The sequence below is a fragment of the Diplotaxodon limnothrissa genome, linkage group LG17, assembly GCF_057381915.1.
Source record: "Diplotaxodon limnothrissa isolate DT_005_m linkage group LG17, D_limnothrissa_male_GT1.1, whole genome shotgun sequence".
NCBI classification, from domain to species: domain Eukaryota; kingdom Metazoa; phylum Chordata; class Actinopteri; order Cichliformes; family Cichlidae; genus Diplotaxodon; species Diplotaxodon limnothrissa.
The window spans coordinates 1,920,223-1,940,745 of record NC_140612.1 but is presented as its reverse complement, the minus strand read 5'-3'; the positions used below and the strand labels follow the sequence as shown (position 1 = coordinate 1,940,745).

General features: G+C 41.7%; 1 protein-coding gene across 1 annotated transcript in view; it reads right to left on the bottom strand.

The window, feature by feature from the left end:
• Positions 1–15,835, bottom strand: part of scube1 (signal peptide, CUB domain, EGF-like 1) — a 120,339-nt gene extending 104,504 nt beyond the window's left edge. The window contains exons 1-2 of the mRNA XM_085376815.1: positions 15,714–15,835; positions 10,477–10,599 (exon numbers count right to left, since the gene is read on the bottom strand). Coding sequence (XP_085232941.1) covers positions 10,477–10,599; positions 15,714–15,801 — 211 coding nt within the window. The 5' untranslated portion in view covers positions 15,802–15,835. The remainder of the gene's footprint in view (positions 1–10,476; positions 10,600–15,713) is intronic.
• Positions 15,836–20,523: the final 4,688 nt, after the last annotated feature.

The window sequence follows — 20,523 nt, the reverse complement described above, 5'->3', positions numbered from 1 at the left end:
TTTACTGTCAGTTATAATAACTCGTACTGCGTGCTAGCTAGCATGACGGAGTTTCTACAGCTGGGTGGTGCTATGATGATGTTGAACTTTATTTTGTTCATAAGGTTAGTTAGTAGAGTTTCCAACCGTCCCCTAAAAAACTGAATCGTCTCGTATTCAGAGAAAATATTACGCGTTTCGTGTTGAGCTGAAAAGGAATACAGTTTATCCCGGACTTCTGCTACAATGAAAAAGACAAAAAGATGGATTTATTCTGTGTCTTTACACTGTCAGCTGCCTCTTCTTCTCTCATTCAATCATGAAACTGATCAGTGATCAGCTGATCGGCTTTTCTCTCTCGTTTGTTTATCGCCCACTTTGCGCCAGAAAGAGGAAACCAGCAGATGTCGCGCTAAACAACAGCAGCACGTTTAAGCTTGATCAGCTGTTGTTAGAATTTATTTAATATTACTTTCTAGTATCAGCTGATGTTTGCTGGAGCCACAGCTGCAAAGCTGCTGGTCATGATGTCAGTTTGGATATGTGGTGAGAGGGAAACATGAAGATGAAACCAGGAGATGTCCTTACTGAATCATCAGAGCTGTGATGGAGAAACAGGTTTACCTTTTAGGTGACATGAATGAGTTGAAGGGAAGTTATGAACTGTTTCTGAGAGACAAATAACACCAGGATCCTTTTTTTAGGTAGCTGACAGCTGGTAACTGTGCAGGGGCGGATCTAGCAAAGTGTTGCCAGGGGGGCAGGTAGGGCATTAACAGGGAGAGGGGGGCACAAAGAAATACTTTTCTTTCTCATTCTCATTTAAAATATCTTGCTTTTAAAAAATAATTGTCTGAATCTTACAACCAAAGTTTTTATCTGATGTAAAATGTATAGAAATCATACATATACCAACAAGACAGTGTACATCACTGTCACCACAGCGTCTGTTTTCATTCAAAGGCTTTATGGCTTTTCCTGTAATACCAGGGGGGCCGGTCTCTAGTCAAAATGCCCGGGGCGATTTTTTGTCCCAGTCCAGCCCTGTCTCAACCACAAAAAGAGTAAATGAATTAAATGTGTACTATTAAACATTAGGTCTCTCTCCTCTCAGTTCTTTTTAGTAAATACTTTAAAAATTAAACCGCACATTCAGTTACTGTGCCCTACAGAAACTTGGCTACAGCAGGATAAATACGTTAGTTTAAATGAAACAACACCGCCGAGTCATACAGTCAGAATCCTTGAAACCCAGGCCAAGGAGGAGGAGTGGCAGCAATCTTTCACTCCAGCCTATTAATCAGCTAAAGACCCTGGAAAAGATCTAACTCGTTGAAAGCCTGGCTCGCTGTCATGTGGACCCTAACCAGAAAGGTCACAAACAAGTTTTAGTTCTTATCTAGCATCCTCCTGGCCTTAATCAGAATTTCTGTCTGATTTCTCAGACTTTTTAACTTAGTGCTGAGCAGAGATGGGCAGTAACGTTACTTGTAACGCGTTACTGTAATCTGATTACTTTTTTTAAAGTAACGAGTAAAGTAAGGGATTACTATTGCAAAAACGGTAATTAGATTACCGTTACTTTCCCGTAGGAACGCTGCGTTACTGCGTTACTAAAACCGTGATTTTTTTGCGAGAGTGTCTCATGACAGTGACGTAAGCGAGTGCGCCGTTGGTGACAACAGCTGTGTGCAGATCAACAATGGATAACATATCGATTGTGGGAGAGAGTATGAGCGTGCAGCGTTTAAAGCGTGGAAGTACTGACCTTACTTTGAGTTTGATTCCATAAAAAGTGACAAAAACATTAGCGTCCATCGTGCGTGGGAAGAAAACTTCTTTTTACAGCGAAAAAACCCCTAAACTTCCGAGCAAGCACCGAGTAGCTACGACGTAATGGGAAACTCACAGAGAAACTCACGGCTTCTTCCACTGACCGCTGCGGCACACCTGCACCAGGGTAAACCTCCGCCTACCCCACTCCTGCTTTACAGGTGAAAATAGAGCAACAGGACCGCTGAGTCTTTGACTTTATTTATGTTCTGCTGTGTTTTACTTGCATCTATTTGAAAGACTGAGTGTAAACACAAAAAATATTTTATTTTATGTGCTGGAATGTGCAGAAAATAGGTTTAAATGTTAAACTAATTTATTCAAGTCAGAGAATGTTGCATATAATTAAATGTTTGCTTGATGCATAAAGTTAAAAGATTAAAACTGATAAAACAAGTTTTAAAAAGAGACTTTTCCATTTGATTACATTTTGTATGATGGATTATGCAGAAAAAGTAGAATTGGGCTGAAAGATCTATCACTTTATCACCTCTTCAGGTTGTAAATAGTGTTTTAAAAAGTAACTAAGTAACTAAGTAACTAAGTAATTAATTACTTTTGAAAATAAGTAATCAGTAAAGTAACGGGATTACTTTTTTGAGGAAGTAATCAGTAATTAGTTACTGGTTACTTTTTTCAAGTAACTTGACCAACACTGGTGCTGAGTTCAGATAAAAGAACAGTTGAAAAGCTTTCAGTTTATCAGAAATGCTGCAGAAGAGCACTACCTTAACAGGAGTGACCATATAAGCTTCTTTTAACTGACTCTGTGTTGAATTAAGAATTTCATTTTAAATTATTTTATTTTCATACAAAATCAGGTCCCATCAGGGTACTTCACTTTCAGACTGCAGGCTCTGTTGTGGTTCCTGGACTTTCCAACAGTAGGATGGTAGACAAAGCTCTCTCCTGTCAGGCCAATCTTTTTTTAGGTTTAGGACCAGAAAAATACATAAATAAAGAAGCTCTCACTACCACTGCTTACAGAATAGTAACCCATAAGTTTACCTGTGCTTTTATTGTAACTGTACATTCTTCAGCCATCATATTAAAACCACCTGGATTATGTATACCACACTTCTGTAGGTACTTTGTGTTACTTACATAAGTGCTGTGTGAGCCCAGCTTGTTCCTCTAAAATAGCTCGGATTCATCAGAAGACAGGCGTTTCTCCTGGTGTCGGAATTTTCCACATCTTCTAATACGGCAAACAAATGTCAATAACAGCTGGCCACAACCAGACCAACAAAACAACTTTAAGGGAATTTACCACCAGGCCCAAAACAAACAGTACAGTTAGCAACAAGCCTGTGAAGACAGTCATTAGTGGAAGCCAAACAGACCCACAACCTCGGTCACACAAGCCTAGTGCCTGACAACCTCTGATGGCTAGAGGAAAATGTATAATGTGGTGTCTGGCTGTCGCCTGGGGAAATCAGCAAATCAGCAACGAGAGTGCTGCCCCCAAAAACCTCATGTGATTGTTTTGGTCGCTCACAGACTGCTGCAGTCACTTCTCTACAAATACAATTTACTCTCCAAGTTGTAGTGAATCTTCACAACCTCACACAACACGCGAGAGCATTTTCATCTTCAAAGTAAACATTTGTCTTCCAAGTACAAGTTGTGTAACACAAAACACACATTTCAAAGGCACAACTTTTCCTTTAAAGTCACAGAGTCACCGTTAGCGTCACACAGTTCCATTGTTTGTTTGCAAGTAGCTGGCAGATAAGTCAGCGTGATATATGCAAACTTATGGTTCGTGTCACGTGTTTTATCACAGCTTGCTTATTGTAAGTCTGAAGCTTCTTTTAGACTTCTACTTCCCAGGTGAGGACCAAAAACAAAGAGGCATGAATGTATTACAACAGTATAGCGAGCAATCATGTAGTAAACTGCGACATCCCAAACAGTTACCAGTTACCATATCATATGGAGGCTGTATTTAGTGGACATCTGATTGACAACTGCTCTAAAACCAACTAAAGTCTTTACCGCTACATACTGATTTAGGTTTTCATCCCCCAAAATGAATGCGAGCTTATCCATGAGTCTGGGTGACAGAGAAAACGAAACATAAAGTTTGTACTTTGTTTGGAAACCATAACATGTCACAGTCTATCGCTCAGGCTGAGACTGTGGTTGGATACAGAGCCACAAAGCAGCTGTGTGGTTGCCAAGTCAAGACCGCTTATGTCATCGGGGCTTTGTCTTTCAACTCTGTATAGAGTGAGATGGACTGAAGGCTAAGGCCGGTAACAGTCTGTGTGGCATTTCTTTCCTCCTTCTGCACTTTTTCTGAGTGGCATTACTAATTGCCAAGAAGCAGGCTGTAGATGTTGCCTTAAGGCCTCGTTATCTATATATAAAACTGGAGCCTTGGTGAATCTGACCTGCTCCACTCAGAGTGTGCAAGGAAGTGTCAGAAAGACAGACAAGCGAGAGCGGGAGGTGCAGCAACACACTCAGCGATGGGTGGGATGGATTTCTGTGAGTGTGTGAGCTGAGTTATATCATCTATGTGTGTCTGTAGGTAGCCAGTGAGGAGAGGCTGACTGATGACGGAGGTGCAGACACCAGGCAGACAATGGCCTAGTATCTCTCTGCCATTTCGTCTTCATGCCCTCCCACCTGCTCTGTCTCCCTCATCATCCATTCCTCCCATGAGATGCACTTTTTCTCTCTTTCTCTGGGTGTTCGTCATTACCGCGTCACTCTGGAATCCAGCGTCAAGCTTCTCCTCGTGTCATTTTGGGATTTATTTCTTAGAGCAGAAGAATGTGGTTAGAATTAGGCTTAACCTAAAGGTACGTGACAGGGTGGTGTAGGTTTTGAAACAGGCAACGATGCAAGGCAGCTGTCACTTACTCCAATAGTCAAATGTGCACATTGTTTACCAAGATCTCAATATGCGCTGTTGTTACGTGTACAACAGAAACCTCCTGGCAACTGGGAAAAACCAGTTACCCTGTAAGTGACAAGTGTCGGGTAACCACAGGGTGGCTTTGCAGACAACCCACAGCTCTGCAGCAGCCAGGTCACTCACTCCCTGGATCATCACATGCTGAAATGGAGCTAACCTTTCCATAAAAGATGAAGGAATGGTGCATGATATAAAACAAAGAAATAACAGGCATCTTTGTCATTTTAGGAGGGTTCTTTTGAATTGGAATACCTTCACTAATCTTGTGGAGTTTCTCTTCCCTGAACTATGAAATCCAAGTTTCTTTTATTCCCAGTGCTCCTGCTTTTAAGCACCGGGAATGTTTTCAGTTTCAGCTTGGGAAACCTGTGCACAATACTACTACATTTTGCGGCTCTAGCCCCGTTCTGCATATGCACACACTCACACAAGCACATGTGCAGTTACGCAGGCTCGAGCAGCTCGCCCCACATACTCTTCATTTTACAGCACAGGGATAAAAGTTCACATTTTTCCATAACAAGCTAACTGTATCAGCTAATGGAAGCGTCTACAGACAGGGCAACGCTCATAATCACTATATCAAATTTCCGTGGCGAGCGTTGTCGGCACACTCGTTTTAGACAATCACTCTAGTGGGGGCACAGTACTGATGGGAGGAGAATTCAAGTTAGGAGATAATAAGAGAGCATCCGTGTGTGTAGGATTTGAACCTTGTGAAGATAAATATGGCCTGGAAATGCTCATTTCTAGTGCAACATGTCGCGAAGGTAGACTGAGCACACAGATCATCTCCCGTGGTCACCAGAGCTCGAGTCCCAGCCATGACAAAAGCACAAGAGAGTGAGAGGTTTCTAATGGAGCTGCACAGGCCAACTCCCTCTGGAACCTCGAAATTGCGTTGTAGTTATGTCATCATCAACATAATCTATGGCTTTGTTGTTTCTTTACATGTATTGACACTGATTTTCAATATTTAGCTGAACTTTTGACCATACAAACTCTTTCAACCTTGAATATGAGCCAGACCTTCAAGATTTTGCAATTGTTTTGGTGTGAAAAAACCAAATCAGTCTACATTGTTGATTTCTTTGGACACTTGTTTATTGCTTGACAAACTTTCTCAAAACTAAAGAATTTTCCAGTAAAATATCTGCAGGTGTTTTTTTATCAAGAAACATCAAAGTTCTCAAGAACTTTGGACGTGAGGTCAAGCTCGATGTGTTCGCAGCACAGATGTCAGATCCTCATCCAGGTGTTTTGATGGTAGAGAAAGCACAAAAAAGGTTCTCTACCATCTAATGCAAATGTGACATGTTGCTTCTTACTTATGTCCAGAAAAGTAAAGCTGATAGTTCACTTTAAAAGACGATGCCATGCGGAGCCACACTGTCAGGAGAGACATACCAAGCAAATGCTCGGAGAACTCCGCGGCCCCTTACATTGATCCACAACTGTCATGAAGTTTATAGACACGAAGGACAAACATGCTGGGCTACCACATGCTGCCAGAAAAGCTTCAGCGTACCTTGGCATTTGTTCTCCAAGCATCTTGAACTCTGCTACAGGAACAAAACACAATTCTTTCACTACGATCTCACGCCATCGTTTGGTGTTCAGAGTGCATCAGTGTAAAATCTCCCCTGTAAGATCCAACCCATCAAAAAATATCCAGAACATTCTGATGTTTATTAACCCTTACCACAAGATCCACAAACATTTTTTCGCTATATCATGTTGTGTATGACATATTTATTATATTTTTAATATATATTTATTATATATTTTTATATCACATTTGATACTTTGGGCATTTTTGGCAACTTTTCTTAACAACGTTAATTTTAGGCAAAAAAGTTTTGTCCATAACATTTTGAAATTATGGCAAGTATTGATCATGTTGCTGAGATAGAGGTCTATCATATATGATACAAAGGGCATTATATATTATATATATAAACTACTGTAAAGCCAGTAGCATATGATTCACACTCATTCAGCTAAAGGAGAATGATTCCTTCCAATGGGGCAAGAAAAACCATGCGAGCAAAACGCCCCTGTACAGAATGAGAGCTCCACTCATTGCTTAGAAGTTTCAGGTTCTTCAGTGTTTTCTGTGAGTTACAAAATGCTGCTGGTGACTTTGCTGAGGAGGTCAGTTTTGTCTTATAGTATATCAAGACATGAAGTGGATAACGAAAGCACTCCCTGATGCAGACACAGCACACTGCTGTGTTGCAATAACAGCTAATGAACAACTTCAGGAACCCAGAATTTTCTTTACATTGGACTTACTGTCTGTAGTGATTCAATGCAATGGAGAGGTGTTTACCAGCAAAGCAGACGTGTTAAAGAGCTCAGCCACTCTGCAACAACAAAGCCTGCATCACAGCAACATTTCAGTAGTTGCCAATTATATTTCAATCTGTTTACTGGAGTTAACATCAGAAAACGGTAGTTATGCACAGGAAACATACTAATAAAATCACTTGGGCAAACACTGACACTGTGGTTGCATGCAGTCTTATTGGTCATTATAACCCCCAATGTTTGCCAATGCTGATGTCACCATAACGCCCTCCATCACCCCACATCCTCCTTACGTTGTGCTAAGATGTTTATTAGTTTGATTTGGTCAGATCCACCCCATGACCATTACCTCCAGTTTCAAAAAGCAAAGATGGAAGTCTTCAGAAATCAGACTTGACACTATACACATAACTGTCTTTTGTGCCAGTGCTTCTACAGCATCGCCCTTACTTTCAGTACAGGCCACGGTTTATTTGGTTCTTAAGACGTGTCTATTTACAAAGCATGAAGAGTGCATCTGGAGGTCTCTGAAACACAGGTGCTCTGGACCTGGGAAAGATGACAAATGAGAGCAGCAGTCTGGGCTATCATAAATTTCTCGGTTAATGCACTTTTAAGAAATGGGGAGTAAAATGTCTCTTATAAGCACTTCTTTTGACACAGTTTTTCATGATCCTCTGAATGTTTCACTACACTGCTGAGTGATCATCCACTGATATGGAGTGATGCTGATAATAAAGACACAGAGATGACCTTAGAGCTGCGGAGAGCAAGCACAGAGACTCTGCTGCTTCCAGGTGCTTCCAGGAATAGCAGAGCCACTAATGGCGCTGGCCAGCAAAGTGGGCTGTAATGCCTGTTGATGGAAAACACAGCCGGCCAATTACAGCGACCATATCTAATCACCAGGGTCAAGGGTCAACTCCCATCCACCATCTGTCTTCATTTGGCGTCTCTGTCATGAGCTGTTGCTTCATTGCCAGTGAAGAGTTTAAAAGACCTGAATGTACAGTCATGAGGCAAAGGGAGGACAGTGCATGACACGTACACAGTGAACAGTGATGTCTTAGCTGACATTCAAGGTCCATCCATAGTGCACTTCACAAACATGCTCACACTGATTCAAAGGTATCTGTGGCTGATGGGACAGATCTGCTCAGACAGCAACATTACGGAGGGACATCATAACCTTGAAAAGTCTGGAGCCTCCTGCCGTCTCCTCTCAGAGGAGAGAGAGAAGCTGTTGTCATTCAGCACACATGGTTTAGAAAGACTGAGTGTCAAGTGTAATAAATCACCCTGTCTATGCAAACAGAAACAGAGACAGATCCGCGTGTATTCTGAGACATTAGTGTGCACAGTCAGTAATTATGCATGTCTAAAGGGTCAGTTCATCCAAAAATGACATCATTGTGAGATAAGAGCACATGCTGATAGTAGAGAAGAGAGTTCATGGAAAGATCAAATGGCAAGTTGTTGTTGTTGTGCTTTAAACTCACTGTAAAAAGTGGAAGATGTTCTACTGACAGTAGATGTTGTAGCATTTTATTTTAAAAAGTTAAGCTAGCTCTTGTGGATTAATAATAATTCTCCTCTATATGTACTGCATCACATCCTGTCTGGGAACTGTTGGATTTGAACTAAATATTAAAGTTTCTATTTGAAGTTTGAAAAACCCCACAAAGCCAGAAAGACAAAGAGTTTCTCCAACTAGAGATTAGAGGGTTTTTCCATAGCATTCCTTGGATGCATTATTTTTTTCAGTCAGTCACTTCTCACTGGAATTTCACATAATGTTAGCTAGCTAGTAGCTCACAGAGCTAGCAGGCGTCTAACAAGAGAAGTTAAAAAAGAAAAGAAAACTGAAAACACAAAGACTGGACCGATGTTACAGAACAACTGCCTATTGAAAACCCATGAAAAATTCCCACACTGAGGACCTGAATGAAAAAGCTGCAATTTAGCTTGAACAAGCTGATTAGACCTGGTTTACATAATCTAGTTAAAGTGGCTATCCAACTCAGTGAGTTACAGATCAGCCACAGCGATCCTGTCATGTTCCTAGACTCTAGTTCTGATTGGTGAATTATCATTGCTGTTGGGAATGATGACGATTTCATAGTCAGCTGAAAATGTCATTTATTATAACCAGATCTGAGGCAATAAAACAGGAAATAGAAATATACTTAAATTAAACCAGTGTGGGAAAGATTAGATGATCACAGTGGTCCTGTGAGCACGTTTAAATAAATGTGTGACAGCCTAGACCTAACAGAGGGTGAGAGGTGGAGAAAGTGTATCTGTGCAGTCGGCTGTGGCTCCAGCTGTGGTGTGCTTTCAGGCAGGAGTGGAGGTGTGAGCGCACAGCCGGGTGCCGCCCCCTTCTCACCCCGACACCCTCAATAAGTCGCTTTCTCTCCGTTAATTAGGAGAACCCTGTGGGTGTGGGGTGTGGGGGTTGTGAAACAGCTGTCCATCCTGCGGTTGCATCAGAGGCCCAGTTCATGCACTCACATCTAAGCAAATTCACAATAATTATGATGAACATCACCTATCCTTCATGTGAGGAGAGCATACTCTGATACAACAGTCAAAAAGTCAGAAGCAACCAAGTATTTTAGTCTTCTTTCAAAGACTTTCAAAGATTTGCTGTGCTATTAGAAAAGTTTGTACACTGTCATCATTGTCATAGTCCCTCTGTGATCAGCGTAGAATGAACCTGTTATACATCTTACAGCAAGGCAATGTCTTTGACAAATCAGTGGAATAGCCTCAAACACTTTCACAATGGAAACCTGCTACCCAGTTAGCAGTAACTGACTTTAAAAATAAAGTTATAAAATTATAAAATGGAAAATTGTCATTCTTGAAAACAAAAAAGTAAAATGAATCACCAAATTTGCTCGAAGAACTGTTAATAACCTAACAACCTGCCCAAGCGAGTCTCTGTGTGAGAAACACCAGACTGGCTGCATTGTACACCTTTGTATAAGAGTCATAGTTCAATTAGCACCGCCTGTCAGATGCTCATATAGTATTAGAAACCACCATGCACCACCACCCCCACACCTTTTAGATATCAAATAGCAGCCATTATTCAAACCAAGTGTTTTACTCTTCCTTCAAAGACGTGTTACTGCTAGAAAAGTCTGTTTTTAGGTTGTGATCCAACGCTATCAACGTCTCCATGAAGAGGTTGTTTCAAGCTATTGCTAGATCTGCCAGGCATCTTGTTTAAAGCATACTAAGGACTTAAAGCTGTTTGTCTCAACCTATTGCTTCTGGATGTGCTCTCACTCTCAAAGAGGAGTAACATGAAGATGTGCTTTGCGTTCATATTCTATAACAACTGGTACATTCCTGCGTAAATCCCAGCCATTACTGATTGTGCTTTCACTGGGATGAACCGAAGGAAACGTAGCACTCACCCTCGCACTGTTTCCCATCTCCCTTGTATCCAGGCTTGCAGATGCAGTTGTAGGATTTGGCTGTGTTCTGGCAGAGGGCGTCGATGTGGCAGTCGTCTGAGTCCTCTGCGCACTCATCTACATCTGCACAAACACAAAACATCAGCACCTAATTAGACGCGAGTCCCTGGATCAATGAACTCCACGGTGTTGCATGTGATAACTGATATATTGTTGTGATGTGATGTCATCACTTTACACATGTGAGCTAACTTAACAATTACAGAAGGTTTTTTGTATTTCCTTTGTTTTTCTGTTTGTTTGTTTGTTTGTTTGTTTGTTTGTTTGTTTGTTTGTTTGTTTGTTTGTTTGTTTGTTTGTTTGTTTGTTTGTTTGTTTGTTTGTTTTGCCTGTCCCGTTTGGTTCTTTAGCCGTCAGAATTGTTGTCTGAAGGCCAACAAAGATACCCGACAGATTTACTTTATCAATCATCATCATGATATTGATATGATAGTGGTTGAGAGAGTCATTGAGGCTATTATAAAACCGTTTACATACATCTGTAATTTATCATTTCAAACTGGTCGATTTCCAGACAGAATGAAAATAGCAATAACTATAAAACCACATTACATTCCCTTTTTACTCTTCAAAAAAAAGCAATTCGAATCATCCACAATGCAGGTTATAGGGAACATACAAACTCACTATTTTTACAGTCTGAAATATTGAAAATTGGCGATCTAGTGAAATTCCAAACAGCATAAATTCTATTCAAAGCAAAAAATAAAGAACTGCCAGGTAATATTCAGAGTATGTTTTTTTTGAAAGAAGGAAGTTATAATTTAAGGGGTTTTTGTAACTTCAAAACAATGAAGGTACGTACTACAAGAAAGAGCTTTTGTGTTTCTGTGCATGGAGTGAAACTGTGGAACAGTCTGAATATGGAATTAAAGCAACGTCCAAACATAAAACTGTTCAAAAAGAGTTATAAAAATATGATCTTCTCCAACTATAAAGAAAAGGAAAATATTGAAATTAAGTGAATGTCTCTATTTAAAAAAAAAAAAAAATTATGATGTGATATTATAGTATATATTATATCAGAAATCTGTTCACTGTTTTTTATTACAAATGTTATCAGTAAGGAAGCTGACTAAATATTAACTGATAATTTATGGCAAAGGGGTGGGATTAAATAAGTGTTTACTTCTTCCCTTTCAACATGTAAATTAATCAGAAGGTTTTTTGTATGTATTTTGTATACTACTTTTTTTCTCTCTTATTTTCTTTTCTAAGTGTACTTGTATATTGTTCACATGTTGAAATAAATTACCAATCAATCAATCAATCAATCAAATGGATCATCATCATGCCGTATCGGTCCATTTGATCGACCATTGTTGTTGTTATTTATTTTATTTTCAGTTGTTACAGACGGGACAGACATGGCTGTGGGACAGGAAAGGAAGAAAGAAAGAAAAAGAGAGGGGAAGAGGGACAGTGAGAAAGGGCACTTAAAAAGAGAAAGAAAAAAACCTCCCGGATCACCTGTTGAGAGAGAAAAAAAGAAAACAAGCAAAAAAAGAGAGCAACATAATAAACACAACACCATCGCATTAATCTAGCTAAGTGTGAATAACAGTAAATACTAAATATTGAAAGTTGTTGTGCAGCACGCAGGATCGACAGCACACAATTTACTTTGAGGTAGCAGCCAGGTTTGTGTTAGTTTGTGTCTGTGAACAGTGAACACCTGTGTACACACCTGTGTGGATGAGCGTGCTTGTATTCAAAAAGGGTATTTCCATTTATTAAACAGGAAGCTCCTGTGTTGGATACACTTGCAGCAATGAGCAAGTGGTCATTGCTGCACTTTACCGAGACAGGAGCGTCCTTTGGTGACAACACATATATACAGAACAGATTCAGAAAAGGATGCTTTGGCTTGTTTAATTACAAAGTTTACCCAGCAGGGGGCTCTGACTGTATTGTTCTCAGCACTGTCTGCAGTACATGTAGCAGAGTACATGTCAGAGAGCCCAGAGATAATAAAATCATTTGAGAAATAAATTGCTAAAGTTATTTAAATATAAACCAGTTGTTATGAACACGTAGTGTGCATCAGTTTGATAGTAATATTCCCACTGACACATTTGGGTTCTTCATATTCTTCTCTCAAACGAGCAGTGACTGCTGTTGAATATGAACAATAAGAGAATTGATGAGTGAAACTAGCTACTCTGTGCGATGTGTCGTCCAGTCACGTGAACACAGAGTGGCCAAGCGTGGAAACAGGTTGAGGTTCAAGCACCCACTGATAACTCTGATGAAACACACTGATTTAATACTGTAACAGTGTAACAATGTTCCAGCACTCAACTTCCACATTTCCACACAGTCTGTGAACTTCATTTAAGGAATGCTTTCCATTCTTGGTCTAAGCAACAAAACTTAAAACTGCAACAAGTGAAAGTCCTTCATTTATAATTTTACCAATGTGGAAGTTTCATCATGAAAAAATGAATTAAAGTATTAAAGTTCTCTATGTAGAAAAGCACTTTAATGACATTATTTTCACTCATACATTACTGTCAGGATTCAGCTGTTAGTTTTTTATACTTCATATCTAACTGCATGTATCTGCTCACTAAGATTGCTTTGGTTTATCTGGGCCCAGATTGTCTGTGCAGAGGTGCTACGAGCTCAGTGAGCTGTTCTAGGGGAATACTCGTCTCGTGACTTCCAGGATGGGGTTTTACCCTGATGTGTTGTTGCAATGGTAATCCTGCTCAGCATGAGAGGAAACGTCATTTGTTGTATGAGTTCAGGAACCAGTGGTGCAAAGCTAACAACTGAACACCTCTAATTTAAAAAAAACCTGCCTAGATGCACCACTGGTTGGTCTCAGATAGCCGGACTCAGCTGCTGAAGGAGAGCTGTTCATGACTGGGCTTGGGGACAGCTCGATGAACCTGATTTTATGTTAAGGTCTTGTTGAAAGTCATTCTTTGATGAGGCAGCTCATGCGGTAGAGTGGGTGGTCTACCAACTGGAAGGCTGGTGAATCGATCCCCAGCTCCTCTAGTTGAGGTGTCCTTGGCAAAAGACAGAGTCCACAGTTGCCTGCGATCCATATATGTGCATGTAGGATATATGTGTGCATGATTGGGTGAATGAAATGTGTAGTAGGGAGTGCCCAGCTTGAGTAGAAAGGTGCTATAAAGATGCTATATAAGTACCAGTCCATTTACCATTTACCCTGACAACCAGGAGACATGATCTGTCCTGCTTATCCTGTGTCTGCTCCAAGGTCTCCTCACCAACAGCTCACCTTAAACTCCAGCAGGCATCCTAATCAGATGCCCCGACCAATGTTGAGGACATATGTAACTCAAACTTCTACTTAAAAACCCGGGTAACTGTACTCAGGCTCTATTCTGGCACAGCTTGTATTGTATAGAGGTCAAGTATCCACGAACTCGAGAAAATATTGTGAGAACCATCAAATTAATAAAAGCAAATGAAAGAATAGTAATTACTCGTCCATCATGTCAGACATTTGTGTTATTAGACACACTTTTGTTAGACAATAAGAAAAGTGAAAACAGTTTGAGATATTATAACCCAGACTATTCTGTTCGATGGATCAAAGTGTGAGAGAAAAGATTGTAAAGCTCCAGGTTAAACCCATGGTTCGACCAGCTGTCTATAAATGATTTGAATAAAATGATGTGTGCTGCCTTATTCAGCTTTAATGTGACTAATTTGGCTCTTTTGCTGTTTTAAATCGTTCATTTTACCTTTTTGTTTTGCTTGAGAGTGTGACAGTGAAGGAGAGCTCTCCCGTCATGGTGCAGCTGCAGATGACATGCAGAGAGCAAAGGGCTTAACAGCTCTTCAATTGATCAAGTTATTGATAGAGGAGCTGGTCACATCTGGGCCTCAATCCAAGGGCAAAGGGCCAGCTTATTACAGAGGGAATAAACACACACACACATTCACACAAGGGGGGGACTCACAAACACAGACACAGAGATTTGTTGGATCCTACTGTCAGATCCTTCACCATCTCCACAGAGCTGCTTTCCTCGTCCTCCGCTTCCACCAGAATACAAAAGGCCAAGGTGTAGGCTAGCTACAGGCGATGAATACACCTTAAAAGGAATTTTCCAATAAATAATTTCCCAATGGAAAGAAAAAAAGTTTGGACCTAATTTGTGTAGAAGTGAGAAAGAGAAAACTAAAAAGTGGTCTGAGGGTTTCAGCTCCAAGTTGTAGCGTTTTATTTTATTAGATCATTGGAGGGGGGCATTTTAGGAGTTTGTCTGCGCTGCCTGCATCGTGGTTCGCTGTCTCAATAACCTCACCCTGTTCCCAGAGGTGAGAGTCTTAACAATATGCTGCTGCTACTACAGGCTCGTTATTGGCGCCTGCTGCCTGCCTGTTCCTCCTGGGACTTTTGACGGTCCTCCTGTCACCTTCACCAACCCTCCTCACCCCACATTTACACACACACACACACACACACACACACACACACACACACACACACACACACACACACACACACACACACACACGCACACACCTTCCTCCTCGTCCCCTCCTCCAGCTCTGGAAAGCCGGAGACGAGATGCTACGTTTCGTTAAATGACTTGCGCCGTCTCACCCCCTGAGTAAAATCCTGAAATCAGGCAGCGCTCTCACTCCAAATCAAAGCAAACGAGAGCCCAGACCATAGATCAAGCTGTGGTTTCCGACTGAAACTGACCTTTGCGCGCAGGAAACAGAAGTTCCGGTGAAGTCTGGGAGACCACTAAACCAAATTGCGCGTCACAAATGCCGCACAGAGGGAAAACGGTGATGTAAAACAGAGGTCCTGCCAAAGTGGTGTCACTTAGCTTAATAGATCAAGTATGCTTTTATGAAACGCCCAAGTTAAATTCACACCGAGCGAAAATAGTGCGCAATCGCGAGTTTTCAGTGCCATGAAGTGTAGTTTTTGCATCAACACAGCGCTGTTATGTCACATGAAAACAAGTGCCATGTAATGTCATTGCTGTATTAATACACAATGCGATTGTAGTTAAAAGGTAAGTTTAAAGACGTCGGGATATTTGAAAGATTGTTTTAAAGTCTCCAGCGACAATATTTTCACTCATCATTTCCTCATCGGAGCCGGCAAGACAGAAGCCACCACAAAAGTACTAATGGTTGACAATAAAGCAAGACAGAGAGGAAAGGGGAGCGCTTACCTGCCAGTCCGGCATTCCCCATCACCCCGCAAGTATTTATGAGGAGGATGAACAAACAAAAGTCCCGAGAAAAACAAGCGCTCCCCATGCTGACAGACGGTGTGAGGATTCAGCACGGCTTTTCTGGGGGTTTGGACTGGACTGAGTGGTGTGTGTGTGTGTGTGTGTGTGTGTGTGTGTGTGTGTGTGTGTGTGTGTGTGTGTGTGTGTGTGTGTGTGTGTGTGTGTGTGTGTGTGTGACAGGAGAGGAGGAGGACCGCTTTCAGTGGACTGGCAGTGCAAGAGAAGAGAGAGGGGGGGGAGAGAGAGAGAGACGGGGAGGGGTGGTGGTGGTGGGGATCCTAGCTTTCTGATTGGCCGGTGTATGCCGGTAAGAACGAGAGAGAGAGAGAGAGTGGGCGACTACAGGGTGGCTACGACAACGTGATGGAGGTACTCGGGTTCTTTTCAAGCTCAAAGCTCTCCGATAAAAACATCATTGTGAAAAATGACCAAAAAGGCCGGCGACCCCCAAGACATCCCAGGAGCTGATTTTTTTATTTTGAAGTGTTTATCTAGGTTTTCCTGTGTGAAATCACTTGTATAGTAACCTCTCCAGATCTCTTTAGATGAATAAAACAGTAACGCATTAGTGTGGATATAGCCTGAGGCTATGGAGAGGGAAAGGTACTTTTTGATCAGAACCCACGCACATGACATATAACAAATACCGATGCCAAAAGTCAAGCGCGCTGTGAGCCACTAAAAGCTTTCGCCGGCGATACAGAGTCCTGTCAGCGCGCATGCAGCGATTTTCTTTGAGCAATCCTAATGTTTCCATAGCAAAAGGAGGTTATGAGTAAGAACAATCTATTTAAATGTGTACAAATATTACTGGGTTCAGTAGAAGCAGCATAAATCTTTGTTTTAAAAATGCACGTCAGACTGCGTTTCTTGCTTGGGTCAGATACATAGACTGTATATAAAAGATGAACACAGTCACTCACTGGTCTGATATTTTTAAAAAATCACTACACTATTGTTGCTCTTTGCCATCACAGGGTCGTGAGCAGAGGCTCGGAGCCCCCCCCCCCAGACTATTGAATTATTTGTGTGCAGTGATTTTAGCGAGAATGCAGGCTTACGCAGCTTCCTCATTAATCTTTCAGACATCTTTTACATACAGCCAAGACCTCTGCCTGGATCCAGATCTTTGAATCCATCCACCCGCTAGTGGCTGATGACAGAAAACAAAATTCCATCCTCCTAGAAACTAGGTGTCACGCTGAAGCACTTTCTGATTTCTGGTCGGTACGAGGTCGGTGGAAGTGTTTGCTGGTCACATGGTTTCAGAACAAACCAGATCAAGAACTTGGTGTAAGGTGTGGTGAAGTTTAATGTGTTCATTTTTATTTTTAAGGGCTTTATTGGCATGGATGTTTAAATAAACAAATATCCAGAACATACAATAAACAGTAACAGCAATATAAATCCTTTCCTTCTTCTTCTCTTGGCAGCTCCCTTTGTTTTCAGCCGATCACCTGCCTCCATCTCACCCTCTTGCTCAACATGCCTACATCCATGAACCCTGGTATGGGTGTGTTTTCCTTTATGTCCCCAAGGTTTACAGTCTGGGAAATTACCTATAATTTTAATCTTTTAGGATGACAGTGTTTCTCATTCCTTGCACATTGATATGCTTTCTGAACTGTAACCGGCATGACTTTGGAGCTTTCATGGATAAGGAGGACACCTAGTGGCCTGATGTCAAGAGGCTAAGGAGTAGCAAATTAGGAAACAGACCTTTGGGGGGAAATTGAGTATGTAGTCATTTGACTGAAAGGAAAAGCACAATGAAAAGAAATGCAGGGATAGGAGGAGGTTCGCTGTCTTGTGACAAAATATTCCACGTGTTCTGAAGGGTCAGATATGGCCTGGCTTCTCTTTTTGTTAGAACTCAAGGACTACAGTTCATAACACTGTAAACATACATATGTGAAAATGAAATTATTTTTGTCAGACATATACAGTGGGGCAAAAAAGTATTTAGTCAGCCACCGATTGTGCAAGTTCCCCCACCTAAAATGATGACAGAGGTCAGTAATTTGCACCAGAGGTACACTTCAACTGTGAGAGACAGAATGTGAAAAAAAAATCCATGAATCCACATGGTAGGATTTGTAAAGAATTTATTCGTAAATCAGGGTGGAAAATAAGTATTTGGTCAATAACAAAAATACAACTCAATACTTTGTAACATAACCTTTGTTGGCAATAACAGAGGTCAAACGTTTACTATAGGTCTTTACCAGGTTTGCACACACAGTAGCTGGTATTTTGGCCCATTCCTCCATGCAGATCTTCTCGAGAGCAGTGATGTTTTGGGGCTGTCGCCGAGCAACACGGACTTTCAACTCCCGCCACAGATTTTCTATGGGGTTGAGGTCTGGAGACTGGCTAGGCCACTCCAGGACTTTCAAATGCTTCTTACGGAGCCACTCCTTTGTTGCCCGGGCGGTGTGTTTTGGATCATTGTCATGTTGGAAGACCCAGCCTCGTTTCATCTTCAAAGTTCTCACTGATGGAAGGAGGTTTTGGCTCAAAATCTCACGATACATGGCCCCATTCATTCTGTCCTTAACACGGATCAGTCGTCCTGTCCCCTTGGCAGAAAAACAGCTCCATAGCATGATGTTTCCACCCCCATGCTTCACAGTAGGTATGGTGTTCTTGGGATGCAACTCAGTATTCTTCTTCCTCCAAACACGACGAGTTGAGTTTATACCAAAAAGTTCTACTTTGGTTTCATCTGACCACATGACATTCTCCCAATCCTCTGCTGTATCATCCATGTGCTCTCTGGCAAACTTCAGACGGGCCTGGACATGCACTGGCTTCAGCAGCGGAACACGTCTGGCACTGCGGGATTTGATTCCCTGCCGTTGTAGTGTGTTACTGATGGTGACCTTTGTTACTTTGGTCCCAGCTCTCTGCAGGTCATTCACCAGGTCCCCCCGTGTTGTTCTGGGATCTTTGCTCACCGTTCTCATGATCATTTTGACCCCACGGGATGAGATCTTGCGTGGAGCCCCAGATCGAGGGAGATTATCAGTGGTCTTGTATGTCTTCCATTTTCTGATGATTGCTCCCACAGTTGATTTTTTCACACCAAGCTGCTTGCCTATTGTAGATTCACTCTTCCCAGTCTGGTGCAGGTCTACAATACTTTTCCTGGTGTCCTTCGAAAGCTCTTTGGTCTTGGCCATGGCGGAGTTTGGAGTCTGACTGTTTGAGGCTGTGGACAGGTGTCTTTTATACAGATGATGAGTTCAAACAGGTGCCATTCATACAGGTAACGAGTGGGGGACAGAAAAGCTTCTTACAGAAGACGTTACAGGTCTGTGAGAGCCAGAGATTTTCCTTGTTTGAGGTGACCAAATACTTATTTTCCACCCTGATTTACGAATAAATTCTTTACAAATCCTACCATGTGAATTCATGGATTTTTTTTCACATTCTGTCTCTCACAGTTGAAGTGTACCTCTGGTGCAAATTACTGACCTCTGTCATCATTTTAAGTGGGGGAACTTGCACAATCGGTGGCTGACTAAATACTTTTTTGCCCCACTGTAGGCTTCACCTGTTGCCTACTGGTGGTGGTCAGAGGGCCCGGTGGCGCCAGTGTCCGGCAGCCTCGCCTCTGTCAGTGCGCCCCAGGGTGGCTGTGGCTACAATGTAGCTGCCATCACCAGTGTGTGAATGTGTGTGTGAATGTGTGTGTGAATGGGTGGATGACTGGATGTGTAAAGCGCTTTGGGGTCCTTAGGGACTAGTAAAGCGCTATACAAATACAGGCCATTTACCATTTAGTTCAAGAAGTTATTTAATGCTGCTGTGTGCCTTACAGGTGTATTAGTGATGTGTTCAATGTTGGTCTGTTTAGCCTCTATGTGAAAGTCGGCTACGGGAAGATGATCATCTCTTTCTGCTGGACACCAAATTTAGCTTTTCTTCGCTCAAAATAAATTTGTCTTCAAAATGCAACACTTGCACCCGCAATTTTTTTTACGTGTGCTCAGAATAGTGGCACAAAAATAACGCCATACCCAGAGCTCCGAGTGGTTATAGAAGCTGTATCCTAGTTCAGGGTCTGCAGCCTTAAAGGCCGCATTTTAAGGCTGATTACGTCACAGCGATGCGACGAAGGCTGTCCCAATTCAAAGGCTGCTCGAAATGCGGCCCTCAAATGCATCCTTCATTTCCCTGAATTTTAAGGATGGGTCTGTGTAGCCTTCGTGGCCCAACATATCCCAGACTTCATAGCGCGGCGGTGGTTTGGATAATTTTGCCGAAAAAAAACGGCGGAAGCGTTGACTGAACTGTCAAAAATAAGTACTGAATATGACGTCACTTATTTATGTGCGAATGTTTAATAATGAAGAACATTAAAACATTCCTGTTGGCCACATGTCGGCAAAGTTACAAACATAAGCAATGTTTGTACTAACTTGGTTTTAAAGCCTCTACTTCTAAATATATATATAGTCGACCTTAATCTCACAGAGAATGTGATGATTTATGGATAATTAAAGTCAGTCATATATCCACAAACACAACAGGCTGAAAGTCAGTGATGCTGCTCGGTCCTGAATATGACGGCACAAGCAGGATCCACTGCACTGTTAATGTGAGCTATGTTATATTGCTGCCTCTGTTCGGTGGTGTCGAGCCAAACGGACTTTAACGTGTGTTTGAACGAGCTGACGGTTCACTCGTTAAGCTGAAAGAAAGATGCTTTAATCACAGCAGTCACACATGTGTCCACTGCACC